Consider the following 22036-nt stretch of genomic DNA (forward strand, 5'->3'; position numbering starts at 1 on the left):
TTGCTCTCTCCTATAAACAAAATGAAACCCTTTTTCATTAAATTAGCAGAAGTTCATCGACTTATGATATAGGAAATCAGTAATTCTACCAATATATATGAAGCACTTCAGCACGATTCTTATTAACAGAAGATTGTAACATACTTTCCCATTCTGTCTCCAGAAGTTCTCTTTTGAGATAAGAAGGAATAGTAGACACTGAAAACAACTGCTGTATGGCTGGCTATCCTTAAGCAAACAGGAAACTCGGGAGAAACTCCCTGATGATAAGATTTTTTAAATCTATATATAAATCCTACAAACTGTATTGATAGTGACAGTAGGAAGTAAAAGATAAAGCTTCATACTTACCGCTGTATGTGGGAAAGGTGAAAGAATGAAAGCAATTATTCGAAGTACAGAAATCACTTCACGTCCACGATCTCGAGAGTGCTACTGTTTTCTGATTTATAGCGGTGAATATAAACTTTATCTTTTACGTGCTATTGTGACTATTGCTCGTAATCTATACTACTGTATTTATAGTTATTTGTTGTACGAGGGTGATTCAGAAAGTAATCCCTCCAAGGTGATATCTTTGTTTGTGTTTGATAGATAGCACCGATAGAGGTATCAGGAAAAATACAATGTCAGCTACAAATGGTGGCATCATTTTTCAACATAATTCCCCTTGACAACACACTTGCGCCAACACAAAACAAAGTTTTTCATGCCGTCGGCGAAGAATTGTGGTGGATGCAGGAGACACAATTGCCGAACTGTTGCTTCCACCTCCGCGTCACGACTGTAGCGTTGGCCCTTAAGGTGATCCTTAAGTTTGTGGAAGAGCCAAAACTCGCAGGGCACAAGATCCAGACTATAGGCAGGATGAGACAGAATGTCAAGAACACTTTGCCAGCAAATGGGACAACTTTGAATTTTTTTGGAGGATGAGAGAACGTGTGGCGGTACTCCATCGACTGATGTTTCGTTTCCGGTCGTAATGATGTATCCACTACTCATCGCCAGCGATGTATGTTTCTGGGCGTACAGCCTTCTGCAGTCAGAAGTTCAATGACAGCCCGCTGTTTCAACCGGACGTCACTACTGGATGCCATGGATTGCTCCATTACTCTGGAACGAGAAAAGATGGGAAGGTGTAACAAGTGAAATTCTATACCTTAAGCATCAGTGCATTAATGATAAAGAGTTCAGAATGTTTACAATGCTATTGACTAAGTAGTGGGCTTGAAGGCATTACTTTCTGAATCATCCACGTATTTGCACACATTACTACAATTATTTTGTTTAATATGAATACGTTTCCATTACACGTTTTTGTCTTTCAGAAATCCACACCATCAGAATGCAACTGGAAATGGCGATGAGGAAGGAGATCTTTAGTTGTTGTTGGACGCGGTGTGAAATAATAATAATAAAATGGAATATATATATTTTTTTATTTAATTTTTTGAAGGATTTGTGTTATTGTGTAGTGGGTATGTGAAACTAATTAGCATTTTTTTCTTTTGTTGAAATTATGTTGCATAACAATGAAGAAACTACGAGTGTATATATCAAATTGAAATTGATTTAGAAAGATTATGTCTGTATATATGTATGAACATCACATGGAAAAAATGTAAAATATGGTACTGTGAGATTTCGTATGTTTAGTGGTGTTTTTAAAAAGATGAACGACAGTAGTTATGTTTGGGTTGTCGCTAATTAATATGTGTCTTCCTTAGTCTTCTTTTTTAAAATTATTATTAAAATATAGCTTTGTATTCTATGTTCAATGACAGCAGTAGACTGTTGTACATAAATAATCGAAATCAATGAACAAAAAACCCTTAAATAAGTCGACAAGTTCTGTAAGACATCCATTACGAATTTAGAATGTGATATCGAATAACGATTTTGTTTTTTAAACTAAAGTATCAACGTAACTTCAATATGAGTTATATGATCAAGCAAAAAGTTCGTATGACACTACCCAATGTAAATAGTTGAATTCTTCCATTGAAAGTTTGACCACCCTGTATATATATATATAGTGAAATAACTTAAAGACAATAAAGAACATCAAAAATTTAGAAATTAAGGCAAATTGTATCTACAAAATACTGTTAAACGAACCAACAATTGTTTCCAGGTAGTTGAAATGTAAACAGTCTTACTTTGTATCCAGGGAATTAAAATTTCTTTTGAAATGTTCTGTACTCTCTGACATCTTTATGAATGCCTCTCATTTACTGCTATACTGGGCTGATTTTTCAAGAAAACACAAGCTTTTTTAACAGTATCACGAGGGGTGTTTTCGTCAGCTCATTGATGGAACTTGAAAACGCAAATCTGAATCAAATTTTAATTTTTACGGATTTTAGTTTAAATTCATGATTTCTTCTCCAACATGTTGATAAGTGATTTAAAAAAAAAAAAAAAAAATTCAGAAAACCTTCGAATAGTGAGAACACCATCAAATTTTCAATTTGGAAGATTCCGAGCTCACAATTTAGAAAGTGAGGATTTCGTTTAAATTTTCTTCTCTCAGAAAGGTTCCGCAGAAAAGTAGGAATCTGACCCACACTTAACAGTTTAGGAACGAAGAGAAGAGTCATTCACAAAAATGTCAGCGACCATCGAAACAGCTTGAAGGACCTTTTAATCTCATGGAAACAAGGTGAAATTTAGGAGATATTTTAGTTACTCACTATGTACCCTATAGCAACTATTAGCAATAACTATATCCAGATGTTTTCGTTAGTTTCTTGGATTAGAGTTCGGCGTCCTCTTCAGCCGCGAGACTGTATGAGACGAGGATCTACAGCTTAATCCTTTGCATTACATAGTGTCATTTTCCTATGTACGTTCTGTAATATTGGTTCCATTTACTGTTAAAAGACTGTTTAGACCATTATATAAGGTATAGTTATTGTGTGTGCACGAGGAGAGCATTCACATTATTGATAAAAACAGTTATTTGCATTGTGGAACATTTGGACTAAAAAAGGTAAATTCTGAAGTTCTGAAGGCATTTTATGCTGCGTCAGATTTGCAGCACTGGTCGGAGATCAAAGACAAAGTTTTTCCTTTTCCGATCTGTTTATCGTCAAAACAAACATATGTGTGTTGTAGGCCTGCCATCTACTCAGACAATACTTTTTTTCTTGTCTTTTTTTATCAATAAGATACTGTTACCTAAGGAGAAATAGTTGAACTAAGTCTTGCCTTGCATCCACTAACAAATTTCATCACCTCCAGGATTAATACAATCTTTAATAAGAGATACATTTTCATGACATCCACATAGATGTCACTGGTTAACGTGGGATCCGAACGGGCTCCGGCCAGGAATCAAACCAGGGCTTTCCTCGCCAAAAACGCGTACACTAATCATATAGTCATATTGGAACTCACGAGGCGTTTTTTTATAAATTTGTTCACCACAGGAAAAGTGTTGGAAACGAATATTTGTTCATTTAATAGCATTTTGTAGGGTTGAATGGCCTTGTTCTCAAACTTCTCACAATGTTCGTTGTTACTGTTATTTAAGAAAGAAAGGAAAAAAGAAAATGAAGACCTATCAGAAATATCGCACTATTAATTTTTCTAATCCTCCACATTTAGAAGTTTTTACTTAAAGTGAAGAATAATTATTTGTCTGGCTTCACCAAAGGAATATGTAATTCAACGTCAAAATTCTGTCAGGATAAAAGAAACAGAATTGACATCGCTCAGGGCCCAACATTAGGGCCCCCAGTCCCATCATCTATGAAAAAAAAATTCAAAAATTTGTGTGTGTAATTTTCTGATGTTAAATAACATCATGTTGGAGCGCCCTCCCGTTTATGTTATTGTGGAGAACACAATTACTCCTTCGACTACTTAATTGTTCTGTGCTCTTTAACGCATGTGTACGGTCCAATTCTTAATATATTAATTCAGCCTATGTATTTTTACTACTCTGGAAACAGTTTCCTTTTTACTAGCTAACAAAAACTGTCTTATTGTCTACCATCTGCTGTGAATATCTGCGATCCGTAAGAGGTCAAAGCGAAGGATTTTTTTTCCTTCATAACATAGTGTATCAGTTTTTCATCGGTGATAGTGTCCATATGAGCAGTTCTTAGTAATCTTTCTTTCAATTACGTAACCACGAATTGCATAACTGACTGAATGAATGCGACTTCTCAAGATTGTCATATCTAACCGCATTTTATTGTTTGGACTGATCAGTGGAGACTTTTGTGGAGCATGAAGACAAACATACAGAGAGAGATAGAGAGACGAATCGACAGATGACAAACAGCAACAACTGTATACTGCATTTTATTTGTATATTTCCTGGCGGAATTTTGGCGGCGCAAACTGAGAAGTTTCTCGTAGTGTGGTCCGCAACTAAGCTTTTTGTCTTGATGTAATAATTATTCGTTTCAATACCGTTCATTAATTGTAGATTCTTTTCCTCCTTTCTCTTTATTCTTCTACATTAGTCACTGTCACGTCCTTCAGGACACAGTTCCTTCACAATGTCCCGAGCAGTATATCTGTATCTCTTCCTCTTTTTAAACTTTTTTTTCCCCTTTGTTCCAGCGCTTCCTCGTTGGTATTTCATTCGACCCAGTTAATCTTCTCCATTAGTTGTATGCTCCATCTGTATATATTTAAGCAGGTATCCATTGGTGTGGAATTTGAATTGAACTTATTCTAATACAGAAGATTCTGTAAATTTATTGAACTGAATATAGTGAATGCAAGGAATATATGAAATAATGAGCATTATGTACTGATTTCAATTCATACAAGCATGATCCATATAGGATACTTACAGTTTAATTAGTAATCTATGAAGATTGAACCTTGGAGCTGACACCAAATATTTGCAATGGTTGCCACTTGTGAATTGTTTTGAAACGGTCTAATAACTATAAGAAATTCTGTAGCAATCCTGGATAAAATAAATATTCTAAGAATAAACACCGTTGAAGGACACACAACGTAAAGTTATGCATTGCTTATAAGAATTCGTTGTTTATGAAATTAAGGGATCTCCTGCCCTTTGATAAAACAAATTTCTTTTTTATTTTGAGTTGTAAGTAAGTATGAATAAGTACAAGATTTTTTTTTTTTTTTTTTTTTTTTGAAGGATCATTTTTTTAGTTGTATCATTTTCTGACACATATGTACATATTAGTTGCTGTTAAGTAACATCACCTTTTATCCTGAGACATCCACCGTATCCCCAACAATCAGAAAATCTATTGTTGAAAAGAAAGCAACCTTAGTTACATTTTAATATAAAGATAATCCGGCACAGTTTGTAATGTCTCTAACATCTCAATAACTTAGTGCAAATTTTGATATTTTGCATGGAAAAAAACCTAAGGCGAATAAAATGTATAAAATATTTGTGAAGACGAAGCTTTTCATTATGTGTAGGTGTTGAAGGAGTATAATGAAGTCCATCGTTGTCATTCATGTAAGATTCTTGAAAACTAATTGTTAAGTATACTGAATTCATATTCATGTAATACTTAGTTGTTTCATGAAAAGAAAGATCTATTCTATACCTTGACGAAAAGTTTAGATGAAACAGAAATAACGTTTCGGAACTATAGGTAACTGATACTTCTTGTTTATTCATACTATATTATATACGTGTATTACGAGCAGTTCTTTCTAAATGGATTGACATAATTATTGGTTTATGTAAAGAAGACATATAACATGATTGTCAATCGAAGTGTAGTAAGCGTTAAGTCAGTGTTCGAGAAATATTTATTGTTTTTCTTGTTAATTCGAATTTCATAATTTTAAGGAGTACATGTCACGAAAAAGAGCTTCTAGCTTATGTTTCGCACTTAGGAATGGTCCTTGGTTTGTGACGAGAGATATATATATGTGCTTGAAATGTATAGAGTTGAATTTATGGTGTGTGTGTTTTCAAAGTTTCAAAGTAAATTAATGTATGCGTTTCTTTACTATCGGAAATTTATTAGGATTAATTATAGTACAATTTATTAATGGTTGCTTGCATCTTTCTGTTTAGTCTGTCATCCTGTAAAGGTCATTGTATTTCATTTTTATTGTTGTTTCATTTCTAATGTCATCTTCATCATACTTATTTTTTTGTACTTAATTTCTGGATAGGAATATCTGCTTTATGTTACAGATTTACCAGTATTTCCGTAAATTATTTAATTTGACGCACTGATTTTATATCGCAAGTGGAGTACAAACATATATTAATAAACATCCCGTAATGGTAATATCGATGGCAATTTTGGAAATATTTGTAAAAGTTCGTGTATTTGGAATTGATACAAGTGAAATAAATGAGCGATTTTTTTTCTATTACTCTTTAACTTCACGAAAAAATATGCTACGACGAAAATTAAAGAGAAATAGAACCAATACTGCAGGAGATCTTAATCATATTGGTAGGTGCTGACAATGTTAGATTCAATAGTTACAGGTTCAAATCCTGCTGGAAATACTGGTTCTATTAACAGTTGTCGTTATTAATAAGGTTAATGCAACGAATATCCTTCTAACAGTAGTAAAAGTATCAGCCTTGATGTGAATATATACATGTAGGTTAAAGTACATACGTAATAAAAAAGGATCGATTTAGTATTTTGGAGACAACGGAACTATTGTAAAAAATATTATTAATATAGAGAAGAAATATTTTGAGTTGTTTGTAACGAAGAAGGCCTTTCTAGTTCTCCTTTATGTAAGATTTTTGCCAACGAATTTCGTTAATACGCTGTTGCATGTAAAAAAATAAGAAGTATATGTTTACTGCGTATGGAAACACACACACACACACACATATTTATTGTTATACTGTTGAGTAGTCCGAAAATCAAAATACGAACCTTTTCTTAACTTACTTTTCAATCATTTGTGGGATAAACTTAAACTCGGAGCAAAGCCAGTTTAAAGTGTTACAGTTTTTGCTCTAGTGTGTGGTAAAAAAATGAATGTTTCATCAAAATGAGTCAAGCTATTCTAGAGGTAATCTTAGTTATTGGTATATACTATATGTATAAAAGTACAGGTCGCCCGTAGACTTGCAGTTCTTGAAGTCTGTTAAAATGCAAAATAACTACTTCATTATATCTTTTCCATGATTGTTTGTGAAAGAAACACGAATTGCGAAAGGATTGTGGTTTGTCAGTTAGATTTGGTAGGTATACGTACAATATGATGCATTTGCACCAGATTGCTTTTCGTGTCAGTCTGCATATGTGACACACTCTTCCCACAGCGATATTTATGAATTTCCACTTACTTACGATGTGAACCTGTGTACATACATATGTTAAAATACATTCTGTTCATATTTAAGACAAACACGTGAGCTAAAAGAAAGAATGTATACACAACTTTTTCATTTGTAATCTCTTACTGTCTATACAGTTTCATGAATTCATTTCCAAATTAAGATGACACATTTTACTTTATTGTATACCATATCTAACAGAAATACCTTCTTTATTCTTTCCATTGTGGCTGTGATTGTGGATATATATTGTGTAGTTATTACGCAGTATTGTAAATATGTATTCCAGCTGCATTTATGAAGCCTAATAGTGTGAGCTTCCAAATTTTATTTATAACATAATATTGAGGTATTTTACATAGTATACTATCTTTTGTATTGTTCTATGTTATTTAGAATAATGATATATTAAGATTTTTTTGCGGGATTCGTTTAGTAGTGATTGTGTATAACTGTGTGTAGAATTAAGTCGTTTTTGTTTAAAATGTGCTTATATTGTTACTGAGTTTTCATTGTTGATATGTATACCATAAGAACTGAATTCCTTGATTTACAAGTAGTGTGTATGTAAAGAAGTACATGTGTCACCATTAACAACAATAGATACAATCTTCTATTTAACAGTGCATGTTTTATGTACAAATGTGATTCAGAAAGTAATGCTTTCAAGGTGATACCTTTATTTCTGTTTGACAGATAGCAGCGATACATGTCTCAGTGGAAAGCTTGCAATGTCAGCTACAAATGGTGGCATCCTTTTTCAATATAGTCCTAATTAGAACAACACACGTGCGTCAACGCGAAACAATGTTTTTCATGCCGTCGGTGAAGAATGTGGTGGCTGCTGGCGATACCATTGCCGAACTGCCGCTTTCACCTCCGCGTCACAACTGAACGATGGCCCGTAAGGTGATCCTTAAGTCTCGGGAAGAGCCAAAGTCGCAGGGCGCAAGATGCGGACTATAGGCTGGATGAGACAGAATGTCAACAGCACTTTGCCAGCAGATGGGACTTTTTTGAGGAGAGGACGGGTGGCGGTACTCCATTGACTAACGCTTCATTTCCGGGTGGTAATGATGTATCCACAACTCGTCGCCGGCGATGAATGTTCCTGGGCGCACAACCTTCCACCGTCAGCAGCCCGCTGTTTCAACCGGACGTCACCACTAGATGTCATAGATTGCTCTATTAATCTGAAATGAGAAGAGATAGGAAGGCGAAACAGGAGACATTCTATAGCTTAAACATCATTGCATTAATGATGAACACTTCAGAATATTTGCAGTACTATTGGTCAAATAGTGGGCTTGGAGGAATTACTTTCTGAATCACCCTCGTATAATACATAAATAAATAAATAACTGTTTCCTCCAGTAAAATAAGAACTGTCAGTTATTATTGGCAGCAAACTATACTTTTTAGCGCAACAAAATTTCGTTTCTTAGTATTTTCTCGAAAATTATGCATGCACATGTAGCGTCAGTCATGCCATTTTGTTCAGCTCGATGTGATCTATCTTATCTTTGGACAATATTTTAGTTAAACAGAGATTAAAAGGTAAGAGTTAACGATCATTTTAGATTCCGTTTCATTGTCGTAATGAAAAGCTTAATAACGAACATTTTTTTCACTGTTAGTTTCACTTCAATAAGTATCATGGTTCTCGTACAACGTTAATTTTTAGGTTTACAAGTTAATTGATTTTCTCGAAAGCTACTCATCAACTTTTACACTCACACATATTGTGTTCAGCTCAATAAGATCTTTCAAATAACAGGATCAATATTAACAGGCTAAAGCCATATTCACGAAGAAATCAATTGCGAACCAAAAGCAGGAAATTCGTGTTATTATTCCGTTCAAAAGCTTTTGTCATCGCGAATTCTGTCGAGGAACTTGAATCGTAAAATATTTGAAACGATAATCATGCCTGGTGTTCTGTATGGTTGAGAAACATGATCGCTTACTGTGATAAAAGAACGTAGACTAAAAGTACTTGAGAACAATATCCTGAGACGAATATTCGGACCCAAGAGAAACAGGAATGGGAAATGGGGGCAGTTTCATAATGAGGAACTACATAAGTTGTACCATTTACAAAACATTGTTAGGATCATCAAATCTAGGAGGCTCGGGTTGGCAGATCATGTAGCCAGAATGAAAAAAACTAGGAACGCTTTCAAAGTTTTAGCTGGAAGTCCAATCAGAAAGCAACCACTAGGATTACCTAAGCGTAGATGGGAGGACAGTATTAAGATGGATCTCGCAGAAATAGGAATAAGAAGGTAGATGGCTAAGGATAGAAGTCAGTGGAGAGCTTTTGTGAACGCGGGATTGAACTTGTAGGTTCCATAGGCCATAGAGTTAGTTAGTTCAATTTGATCTATCGATTAGTACATGTCGAGGATTCCCAGAGTTTCAGACTAAAAACTGGGACACACTATGGAAAATTTAACACTGTAGTCATAGTTATTCTTCTTTGTTCTTTGCTGAAATATCAGAATTAAGTAATAGATCAAGTCACCAAAATTGAGAGGCAGAGAGTAAATTTTTGTGTTAGTTAAGTGTCAAGGACTAAGAAAAGTATTTTTTAAATATCGTTATTTACTTAAGTTTTGGAGAGAAACTGGAATATTTTGAGTCTCGAACAATTTTGGGGGAAATAGATGATGTGAATTCGGGACAATCCCGTCTATCCCGAGACGCCTGGGAGGCCCTATATATATATCTCATATTTGGATATTTTTTCCGTTAAACTCTAATAATGTATATTTTTTTATTATGCGTGAGATAATGTTTGGAAAACAAAGTGAGAGATATATAAAATATATTTTTCTTTCGGTATGTATAATCTGATGTTGATTTACTATGATGATGACAAGATATTTCGGTTGAGATCCAGCGTAGTGAAGGCAATTGTCAGGAAGCTGCTTGTAAAAGTAGCCCACATAAAAAGAAGCATGGTTACGCTGGGCTACTTGTATGTGGGCCACCCTGTATAAAGAGCGGCATGGTTATGATGAGCTACTTGTATGTGGGCTATCCTCTATAAAGAAGTAGCAGAATGTACAGAGCGGCATGGTTACGCTGGGCTATTTGTATATGGGCCACCCTGTATAAATAAGCAGCAGAATGTAAAGAGCGGCATGGTTACGCTGGGGCTGCTATATGTGAGCTCTCCTGTATAAATAAGCGGCAGAATGTATGCTTAATGTACTACAATTATACAATAACAATGTAATCGTACAGAAGCATTTCTTCCATAGAATTCCTTTTCGCAAAGAAGAAAATCGAAAATGTGTTACGTCTTGGAAGAAAATGTCATTTTTTGTACGTCGATCATAGGTAGTGAAACTGAAGCTAAGCAGGTACTAGCAAATTTATAGCTAAGTTATTTATTCATCTTCACTGTTAAAAAATAAATAAATAGTTGTGACACACAGATCTATTAATTCAACGTGATATGATATAGGTAAGCAAGTTAAAAAGAAAGAAAGAAGAAAAACAGAATTTGCTACAAATCAAAGAAAATTCTGGGAAATTGTCAGCTTAGAGGAAATATCAAAAATCAAAATATTCAAGATTATTTTGAAAATTCGTAATCATTAAAAAGTTTGCATTCTCTGTCAGAACGTAAAAGGAAAACTAAACCATAACTAATTAAACTTGTGTCTACACAACTGAATTTTCCGGAACCTTCCATCTTGGGAAAAGTATTTACTTATACGAGCATTAGCGTGGATGAAATTTTAATGATACCAATATATAAAACTTAAGCGAACAAGCAATTGCAATGCACAACCAGTTATACATAAGAACAAATATTTTCTAAATTTCAGTCAGTAGTTCTTCAAGTGTCAATAACTAATTTTTTTGTATTATTATTGTTTTAGAGAACTGTAAATTTATTTGTGTAAGTAGAAATAATGTTTACGTTTTTTCCCTCCTGTGGAATGAATACGAAATTTTATTGTAAAATGAAATGATGACATTAGAATTATTTTTTCGAGTTGCATCTATAAATTTTCTCAAAAATTGGCAAGTTTGGAACTTATTTCTCACAAGCAAATATTTCAGTTTTTAAAAATATAATTTCATGTACCCATCAATAAATGATCTCACTTTGCCTTTAGTTGATATTACAATGTATCTTTTTTTTATTTTATAAATGTGAAAATATTTAGGTAATACGTGGACATCCATCAGTGCTATTTCGTGCACTAGGAAATGTTAATTTATCCGAAAGTTTATGGAATTATTATGAATTCAATACAGGCAATAATGCGAAGTTTCTTTAAAATGTTCTCGGAGTCGGCTGCTGCTGTATCAAATATTAACCCTTTCGTGACGGGCGTGGCATATAAACACAGCTGATCGTTCCGTTGAGGACGGGTGTGGTATATAAGTACAATATATGAACGGAGAAAACGAGTCTGATTTATAAACTTCATTTGCATTTAATCTGTCATTTAATACTCAGTCATATGCTTGGATGACTTTTTAGGACGTCTATTTTTTTCTGGTTCCTAAAGGGTTAATTGTGACAACGAAATAATGTCCTTTTTAAAGCTTTGTAATGCTTTGATGTCACAACACAGTTCGCGTTAGGTTCTTGTTTCTCCTTTTCAACCGTATCATCAATATTTCTGACGCATGATTCTCAACGTCGATGTGTACAGAGTCCACGCTGTATGTTTAGGACTTGGATAATTAAAATAAGAACGAATTTTCTTTACTCTGCATTAAGTAGGATAAATCCAATAGATTAGCTGCTTGCCTTTTCTACTTCTCCCTGACATAGGAAAGTAATCTGGAGATATTTCCTTAATACGATTGGAATATAAAGTTTTGGATTTCATTGATGGTGTCAGCTCTTTTCGACTGGAGACAACTTCAGTGAGTATGGAAGTAGCGTAACGTTCCAATCATTTACTTTTTAACCAAAAAATAAGTAGTGAAAATATTTCAGGAAGTCTATTGTCATTTTATCGGGACGAAGTAGCTTAATGTAGTTCCGAAAAATTGCGTCTAGAAATGTATGCAACATTTTTTTTTTTTTTTTTTTTTTTTTTTTTTTTTTGAATGTTCTTAATACCATGTTTCTTTCATATGCAATGATTGTAAAGAAAACAATTATTTAACTGTATATGTATTTTGTAGCATAAACGTATTGCATCAGAAGCAGTTACTAGTGCCCATTAAATTCATTTTGTGTTGCAGCATTACATTTTATGGCGGACGTGGTGAGAGAATGTATGGGGCGTTAGGCCTATCCTTATTCCTCTTTGGTCTTGGTGATAGTATCTCAAGCATGTGTGCACGTCCACCCTACCCCGCTCCTAATATAATATATTGCGTAGTACATTTCATCATATATGTATTTATATATATAGAGTCTATGCTGAGTCTCGGCTAGAAGTAGCCCTTGACGACTCCTCCTCACAAAATAGACAGACCCGTCGCTTGCATGGGGAATACACGTGGGGTGCTTTAGTTGAAAAACCGTTGGTTGATCTATGATCGTCCATTTGAGTTGCTAGGCTATATGCGACGTGGACCTGAAGCTTATCCGAACCACATGAGTTCCCTCCGGGAATCGAAGCAGGTTCTCCCATGCCAAAGGTTTGTACACTAACCGCTTGGCCATGAGGGAGTTTGAGAAACTATTGGTAAGAAGACCTTTGCACAAAGCGAAAAGTAAGAAACACTGTATTTCAGGAAAGCGGGTAATATAATTTGATTAACTTGGATGAGGATAATTCCTTAAACCAGTGACAGCCAATTTATAACGCACTACGGAGCAGGACAAAATAAGGACCATACTTAGGGACGATTTTCCTTCCCTCACCTCCACGTTCCCTGAGGCGATAGTTCGCTCAATATGCGGAAGTCGTACATTTTCTAATTTATTCTGCGTACCCTGCTTCTTGTTTCATATCTACGCCAGGTAAAACCACGAATATTTGAATGTAACTACATGAAATCTGATTTTCCTAAAAACGGGCTGACACCAACGGCTTTACCTTGTAAAATAGGCTTAGTAATCAAAAGGTTAAATAAAACATTTTGACAGTTAAAAGTGAAAACTCAGTTCAGGTATATTGTGATATCCAACTACGTTCTCCTTGTTACGCATGAAGTTAGAAAGAGAATCATTCTTCTTCTTCTTATTATTATTTTATTCGCGGCCCGTTATTTGATCATTACTGCCTTAATCCATAGAATGAGTGAGTTAGATCTTACAATTTAAGGTGTGATTCGATCCGCATGTTATCCCAATAGGATACTATCGTACCAAATATAAGAATAACCAATTCGTCAAGAGGTAGTAGTACATTCATTAATCTCCATGAAATGAACAATTTTATAATAAACTTTTTCAAACACCAGCACTTGCTTTTAATTCACGCAGTTGGTATGTTGTAATTGTATTTCAAAATAATAGTAATAATGATAATCTTGACGTTTTATTTGTTTTAAATTCTTGTATAATCATTTCAAACAATTTACTTTGATATTAATATTTACTAATTATATTTAAATACTTATATACAGTGTATTCGGAAACAACGCCGACGAACTTCTTGACACTGAAACACACACTAAAAAAAAAAAAAAAAAAAAAAAAAAAAAAAAAAAAAAAAAAAAAAGTAGACTAACGCAGAGCCGCCGAAAATTTATTTGAACTATAAAAAAACAGATACAATTGAAGAAAAAGAAAAGGACGTAGTAATTATTTTGAGCGTAGATCCCATGAGTACATCAATGGATGTGGACATTCGCTTGTAGATGATTTCATGAATAGTCTCTTACGTTTCGAGACTCCATCTATAATCGTTTCTCCTCCCCATCCAGTGGTATATTAACGAAATCTACGATTCAATATAACCAACAAGACTTGTTACCCGACTTTGATCCAGGCCGCGGTGGCTCAGTGGTAGAGTGTTCACTTCTGGTGTACGGTTCGATCCCAGCTCGCGCCAAGTGAGCTTTGTGGTGGATAAACACTGTGAACGTGGGTTTTTTTGGGGTTCTGCCGTTTCCTCCCACTTCATTTCATTCATTTCTCATCACCACCGCCTCCTTTAGCCTAACCGGCATAACCATGGGACGTAAAATTTGAAGATTTCGTTTCATTTTTCTGACCTTGATCCGCCGTTCTCGAGTAATGCCTTCCAACCCCACCCACTTTTTATTAGATTATAAAAAAGTAGAGGGGGTTGGAAGGCATTACTCGAGAACGGCGGATCAAGGTCGAAAAAATGAAACGAAATCAAGTTTTGCGTCCCATGGTTATGCCGGCTAAGCCAAAGGAGACGGTGATGATGAGAAATGAATAGGTTATAGTACCAATAGTAATCTCCATTGTTTTTTTATTTTCTTGTAAGGAATCGGTTCCCAAAGTTTGTCAGTGTTGCTTCAGAATACTCTATGTGTATATACAGTCATGGTGGAAGTATTTTGCCTGGATGGTGAGTGAATAAAGTAGGAAGATTATTTTAAGTGTGACTGGAAATAGATGATGACTTGTTATGTATACTGTTTTTTAAGTTATAAATCAAAGGAAGGCTGGCAAGTATGTGTGTTCTACTGTTCATACAATAATCAGCATTTGTTAAGAAAATTGGTTATATTAAATGATTATTATTATTTAGATGTATAACATTTTGTTTGTTTTTCTTGCCAATTGTTGTCATTGAAGACGATATTATTATTTCATTTGTTGCAGGTTCGAATAATTAGTTAAAAGTGTAACAGTATGTCATGTACTGAGATTGAATATATACATATATATATATATATATATATATATATATATACATATATATATATATATATATATATATATATATATATATATATATATATATATATATATATATATATATATATATATATGAATGTTAAATAAATGAATTTATTTCAAAATTTTATCTCTGATATTTTTTTTTTTTTTTTTTTTGCATTACATATTATGTATTTTTTATACTATTATTTATTACACTGTTACGATAGTATTTGAAAGTTAAAGAACATATTAATGTCGATTCATTGTCGGAAACAAGAAATATTAAATCAGAAATAATTATGTAATTATAATAACGTCAAAAGAAAAAGAAAAACTATTGTCTTTCAGAGTATAAACACCTCATCCAGTTCCTTGCCAGGTGGTCAAGTGCCCAGGACCGACGAGACGTTACCACGTTGGATAGAAACGATATGCGCTGTATAAGATAAGATGTGGAGCGAACTTCGCCGGAATTAAATTATTTCCATTCATACTTTTCCATTATTAGTATAACTCCATCAGTTTGAACTACTTGTCTATTATAACTCCATGGTGTACTCCTGTTTGATAGTATTGTATTGGTTCCTTGCCTTGGAAAACAGACTGACTGACTTGAAAAAAAAAAGTTATACAAAGTTCGGGGATTAGGAAGTGAGCTTGGGCCTATATAATACTGAAAGGCAATGACAGACGCTGAGGAACATTATAAAACTTTATTACATTCATGTACAAAAGTTAAGAATGATGTGGATTTCATGATTTATCACACGGAGAATCAACCACATATTGGTGGAATTTCACTTAGGTCTTCACCAGTGTTGGGTTAGGTACTCATTTTTGTACCTAGGTATAGATACAAGGACTGACAAAAATTTTACCTAGGTACAGTTATTAGGTACTAGCTGGCCAATGTACCTAGGTACAGGTACAGGTACTGATCAAAGTACCTAGGGTACTTTTCTAGGTATAATTGCTATCCAAGAATTTTCATACATAAATGAACAGTCGTGTGTCAAATGAAGTTGCTAAATATTATTTTCACAACAACAATTATCGGTTAATACATGTAACGGAAATACTAGCATTTAGTGAATACAATTTTTGCAGAGTACTTACCAACTAGCCCAGAAATGACGAAGAATCTCGAAGGAAAGTACATATGATCACAGACTACACAATTTTCTCGAAAGTTCAATGTATTTCCTTAACAGAAATTCTATTCCAGGATTTCCCGTACGCTTGAAACCTTAAGTTCAACATTGACAGCGAACAGTAAACACAAATAATTTGTACTAGGCTACTGTTTAAGAAGCGATCTATTTTATATTATCTGAAAATGACTACAATAAACGCAATTTACATTAATAAAAAGTAAGCAGTCTTTTTCATGGTTCAAAAGCACAAACACTTATCCCACTTGTCTCCCACTGCAGCTTTTACTAAGACACTGGGAGGCTAAATGAAGCAGTTCGAGTTTCACCAGTAGCAAAATTTCAAATTTTTCATTTATTCTCCTTAGTGTAACTTGATTATAAAAGTAATAAAGTTTCAAACATATCGCCAGTTAGATGGTTTCTCTTCGAAGTCAAAATTTATCCTCCGGTGCTGAAAAGCCGCTCGACTGGGGCAGATGAGGGCAAAATTGTGTTATATTGTATTATATTTCAAAAAAATCTGTTTCACAATTAGGAACGAATGCAATGCTGACAGATCTTTGCTTTTGTCCTCCAAATAGGACAGTACTTGCATTTTGGCTGTATTACCTGCCGTTGAAAGGGAGTCTGAGAAAGACTTTTGATTCAGAAAATCAAAAAAGTAATCAGAATCGCAGTCGGAAGGCTCTGACATTGCTTCTAAATCACTGGTTTTAAGTTCCGACAACTTTGCAGCTTCGCTAAACAATAACTGCTTGCACATGTTGAGCTTCTCGGGATCAGATTCGATCCATTTTAGTTTGAACTTCGGGGTAGTGCAACTTGCTCGAGGAAGAACTTACGTCAATCACTAACGCGAAGGGACTCGCCAAGCCATTCAAGATAGACCTTACAAAGAAATAATAAATTTTATTTCTTTAAGTTATGGTTCAGGTACAGGTACTAGGTACTAAGTACTAAATGTACCTAGGTACGCGTTTTGTACCTAGGTATTTCCTAACACTGGTCTTCGCTTAGGAACCATTTATAGTATGTACCCTATCCCAATATCCAAGTTTCACAATCCGACGATACTTCCGCAACAATTTTTATAAAGGTAGTTGCTGAGTACTTCAAATTATATGCCCATCCCAAACTGTCTCTATAAAAGTTGTTGCGTGAGTACCGCAGCATTCTGAAACATGTATTTTTCGATAGCGCAACTGAGGTGTTAAACCGACTACGGTAGGTCCCATAGTTTTAAAGCTATGGACCTTTTTTATGTTTTTGGCAGCCTATAACTTCGAAAGGAGGCATTTGTGCATTTAGGTTGGTCTATACTTTTTGTCTTATCTTGGTGTCAGGAGTCATCTTCCAAACGTCGGTGTTGTTTTGAAACACCTTATATATACATAATATGTACAAGGACATCAATAGCGTGTTGTGTGATGTCGCATTGCAAGACATGGAGTACAACATGATTGGATGCTGAGAATAAAGTTATCAATAAGTGATTGGAGTATGGTTTCCCATTCTAGAGTCACTGCTGTCCTGATCAAGGGAATGGATCTTGGAGCCATATGACAGCGTGCAATTTGCCTACTAAGCATGTCAATGGGTGCAAGTCTGGTGAACGACTAGACCAATCGAATCGTGTAATGTCTTGAATCTCAAGCTACTCCTCCACTATGCCAGCACGCGCGTTATCATTCTTTAGAATGAAATCAGAACCCGAAATAGATTAACATACCGTCCCGATACCGTACACCTTTGATAGTACTCCTCCGGAAGACATGGGCATGCGATGATCCCACTCATACCATGGTTCTTTTAGCCCTGTAATGGTTCAGTTCAGTAACATAGTGGACGGAACCATGCTCTAGGCTTTCTCCAGATGAATGTACGTGAATAACACTGGTGAGACTAAACCGGGATTCATCTTAAACAGGATATGACTCCACTACTCCTCAGCTCATACGTGAAGTTCTTTGCACCAATTCAATCGTGCTCCTCTTTGCAGTGGAATCAATGGAACACATCTCACTGGTCGTGTGGCATGCAAATGTCTCTCAGCCAACTGTACATTGGAAACCTTGACATGGTTGTCTCTGTAGCAGCTGTAATATATCTACTGAACTCTGAGGTAGTGCTGTGTCTACTGTGCTTGGCTGCAAGATGAAATAAACTGTCATTTTGGATAGTGGTACTCCGTGGACTGCCTCTGCCAAAACTCCGAGAGACAATGCTTGTCACATCCGATGTCAATAAAGAATCAAGAACTCGTCCTTGGATAACTTAATTAAATAATACCGTGAAAATTTCTTTAATTAAACAGCGCAGAAATTACATAAATATGCCTATATGTGGGTTGCTTAACTATGTTTTATTAATTTGTAAGATATCTACTGAAACTTCAGAGCGCTTGCTACTGATATTTTGGATCCTCGGGTAGACAACATTGCACGTGAATTTTCACGTCTAAACTTTGTTTTTCAATGAGTCGTTTTCTTTATTTTCTCTTTTAAAATTTGTGATTGTTCGCTTTTGGCGATTTAGTTAGTTGTGTTAGAGCAGGGCTGGATTAACCCATTTGGTGGCCTGGGGATAGAAAAAAAATATGTGGCCCCTGCTGACTTTTCCTAATACATTTTTGTGAAAGTACACTAGAAAAGTTAAGGGAATATACGTAGTTCTACATCAACCATGCGATGCATTAGATGATATAACTAATGGAACTTTCCAAATGCATACATAAAAAGACAAGTATACCCTATTATATAAATGTAATAAATAAAAAAATGAGTACTTCAAAAATTTCTTTTTCTAGCTTTCGTCCTACCGAAGTTCTATATCACATCCCGGAAGTCAAGAAAACTGGTCACCTCATCTTCAATTGATAACGAGGCGAGAGCGGAAATGTGTTCTTGTTTCATTGTAGCACGTACTTTGTTCTTGATAAGGGCTAGTTTAGAGAACCCTCTCTCAGCTTCACAACTCGCGATTTGTATTGAGAGGAAAATCTGGCAAGCAATCATTACATTTGGAAAAACATCACCAAGATCATTTAAACATTAATTCATATAATTCGACTGGTGAAATCATAGCAGACTTTTCTTTGAGAAAACACTTTAAATATTCACTAAAATGAAGAATATCAGAACGAAAACTTTCTTCATCGAGATTACCTCGGTATTTTTCACGAAGCTTTGACGTTTCCCTTAAGAGTTCTTTCGCTTCTTCACTATATTTCTTATTAAAGGTCGGAAAAGATCAATTAATTCGCAATACTTTTCTTCCGCTTTTTTTTTTTTTTTTTTTTTTTTTTTTTTTTTTTTTAAGTTCTGCTTGTAGTTTATCAACAACTAATAAGTGACACACGAAATTTATCACTTCCACTCAATTCTTCCGATTTATCTCCATCAGAAAATCTTATTTTGCGTTTCCTTTCATCGCTAAATTCTTAATACTCATGCTCACTTAAGCTTCTAGCTTAGTTTTCATATTCATCAAAATTTTCTCTAACACGGCTAAAAAACTGAATCAATGATTGCAACGCTTGACACCTGCTAATTAAGTCCAGTCGATGCTTTTGCAAATTATTTGCGAGTTTTGTCCATTCAAGACAACATGTCATCTCAGAAAACTACCAATATAGCTAACTCCAGTTTTTTTGTTTTATTTTTATACGCTTTTCCCTAGCGATTCTGCCTCATTTCTTCTTGTCTCTGCCTTTTCTTCTTTGTTCTTGACAATTTCTTCAAATGACACATGAACGGCATTGAAATTCTGTCGAACAGGTAATATTGCTTCCTCACGGCACGACTCTTAAGTTGCCCATTATTCTTCACAAGTACACACACAAAAAAAAAAAAAAAAAAAAAAAAGTCATACACTTGTTGCAAAATATGAAAAAAAAAATCAACTGATTCTAAGAATTCGGTTTCGATTTCGTCCTCTTGCTAGGAATAAGGTTTAAAAGTCGAAGATTAATCAAGCTAAGTTAATATTTGTAGCACAAGTTAATAAATTAATATTTGTAGCACAAAATGGCCCATCCAATATGAACGATTAGCCGGTTAAGATTGAACTTGTTTTTAACTATTTAATATGTAGTAGAGGGAGAAAAGCGGCATCAATCATATAAAAAATATCATGTAATACATTTAACCTCTATCGACCCAAAAATCATTTACAACTCGAATTTCAGTGAATCCTTTTGTAACGTTTTACTTTGAGGTTGAATACACAAATATTATTTATTTTTTCAAAATATTTGTATTACGGCCTTCTGACGTCATTATACTATAGGTGCTACAGTGGGTCGTAATGATGATATTTTCAAGTGTTTACACACTCTACTAAATAATAATATCGTAAGCGTTTTACACCCTTTTATATTGTAATATTTAAATACATGCATTTGCAGTGATAGCTAGCACACAATAAACATTTATTTATTAAACTGTTACGTATGTATACATCATATGTTGATGACAGCACGTTGATCAAACTTTAGAAGAAGGCATTTTTAGATATGAAAGCTCCTGAAACAATTTCTGTTGACATCAGGAGTAAAAGTGAAGGGGAACGCGGAGGACGCAGTTCTCCCACTTTCAAAAAAAAAAAAAAAAAAAAAATATAATGGGAAAAGATAGGCATAGAGGATGGCGTGACGTCATCCGTCTCCCTACATTTTCAGGTCTATTTTTACCAAGGTTGGCATTGAGGCATAAGGTTACCTTACAAGTTGTACATTGCACGTATGTGAACTGTGCATCCCTTTCAGCCTGCATCTGTTTCAGAATTTGAATCAGATTCTTCAGCTTGTAGGGCTCTTCTCATTGGATGTATCAATTTTTCAGCAATACCATTCTGAACTCAAAGTAATCAAGGGAATCTTTCTTCGACAATCTGTTAGATTTGGCAACTGCGATACTCAAGCCACACCGCAGCAAGTGAGAAATCAAAATAGTGGTGGGTAATTCTAACTGTCCACTTGTTAATTCTTGCTAGTATAATATATTTTGAAACAACCCTGTTCAAGAGATCAACCCTAATCATGTTGTAATACTTTATCTTTTGGTCGCCTTTGGTTGTCTTCTTCAATCTCTGAATTGCTTTCATTCTCATTTTGGTTCGAGATGTAATCTTCATCAGCATTACTGATTTCAGGTTGTTAAATATCAGATATGTTTCTATCAACAATATCCAAAAGATCTGGTATGTCAGTATCCGGCACAACTTTGAACAAAGAAAAATGATGCCCCTTAATTTCTCTGCGATTGCCGCTAGCGCTTGTGATGGCTTGTTTATGAACTAATGTACTAAGTGGGTCGAAACTTGATATTGCTACAAAATGACACCAAAACCATATCTGTGTGATCAGTGGCGCATTTACGATTTTCTTTCGGAGAGGGCTTAGCCTGGAAATGTGAAAATTCTGCAAGATATTTCATTTACTTTACTATAGTAAGTAAGATTTCGAGAGGCTTAAGCCCGGAAACCACCTTAAATAGGCCACTGTGTAAGATGAATGAATAAATCAATATGAGTTTTCAAAGTTCCAAAAATAATAATAATAACAATAATAATAATACACCCTCTATTAATATCAGGAAAAACTATTAATAACTCTTTCGATTTGCTTTCAAATTATAGTAAATGAAGGCTAAAACTTTAGTCTCACAATAGCTAGACAAATGAATATATTTATACGAATTCTGCGCAAAAATATAGCAGTTTAGTGTAATGAATGAAACACGCCTATCAACACTGCTTTACTATGTAAAGTCGTCGCTAGAACCCAATGTAGCAGCTGAGCTACAAACAAACAAACATACAAAA

General features: G+C 34.6%; 1 protein-coding gene across 2 annotated transcripts in view; it reads left to right on the top strand.

The window, feature by feature from the left end:
* The window catches only part of LOC145673424 (gamma-interferon-inducible lysosomal thiol reductase-like protein), a 44274-nt gene extending 29219 nt beyond the window's left edge, over positions 1–15055 (top strand). For both annotated transcript variants that reach the window (XM_081743118.1, XM_081743119.1), the window contains exon 6: positions 1329–15055. In XM_081743118.1, coding sequence (XP_081599244.1) covers positions 1329–1367 — 39 coding nt within the window. In that variant the 3' untranslated portion in view covers positions 1368–15055. The remainder of the gene's footprint in view (positions 1–1328) is intronic.
* The last annotated feature ends 6981 nt before the right edge of the window (positions 15056–22036 follow it).

This window comes from Thermobia domestica, chromosome 16 (assembly GCF_964235325.1).
Source record: "Thermobia domestica chromosome 16, izTheDome1.hap1.1, whole genome shotgun sequence".
Lineage (NCBI taxonomy): Eukaryota > Metazoa > Arthropoda > Insecta > Zygentoma > Lepismatidae > Thermobia > Thermobia domestica.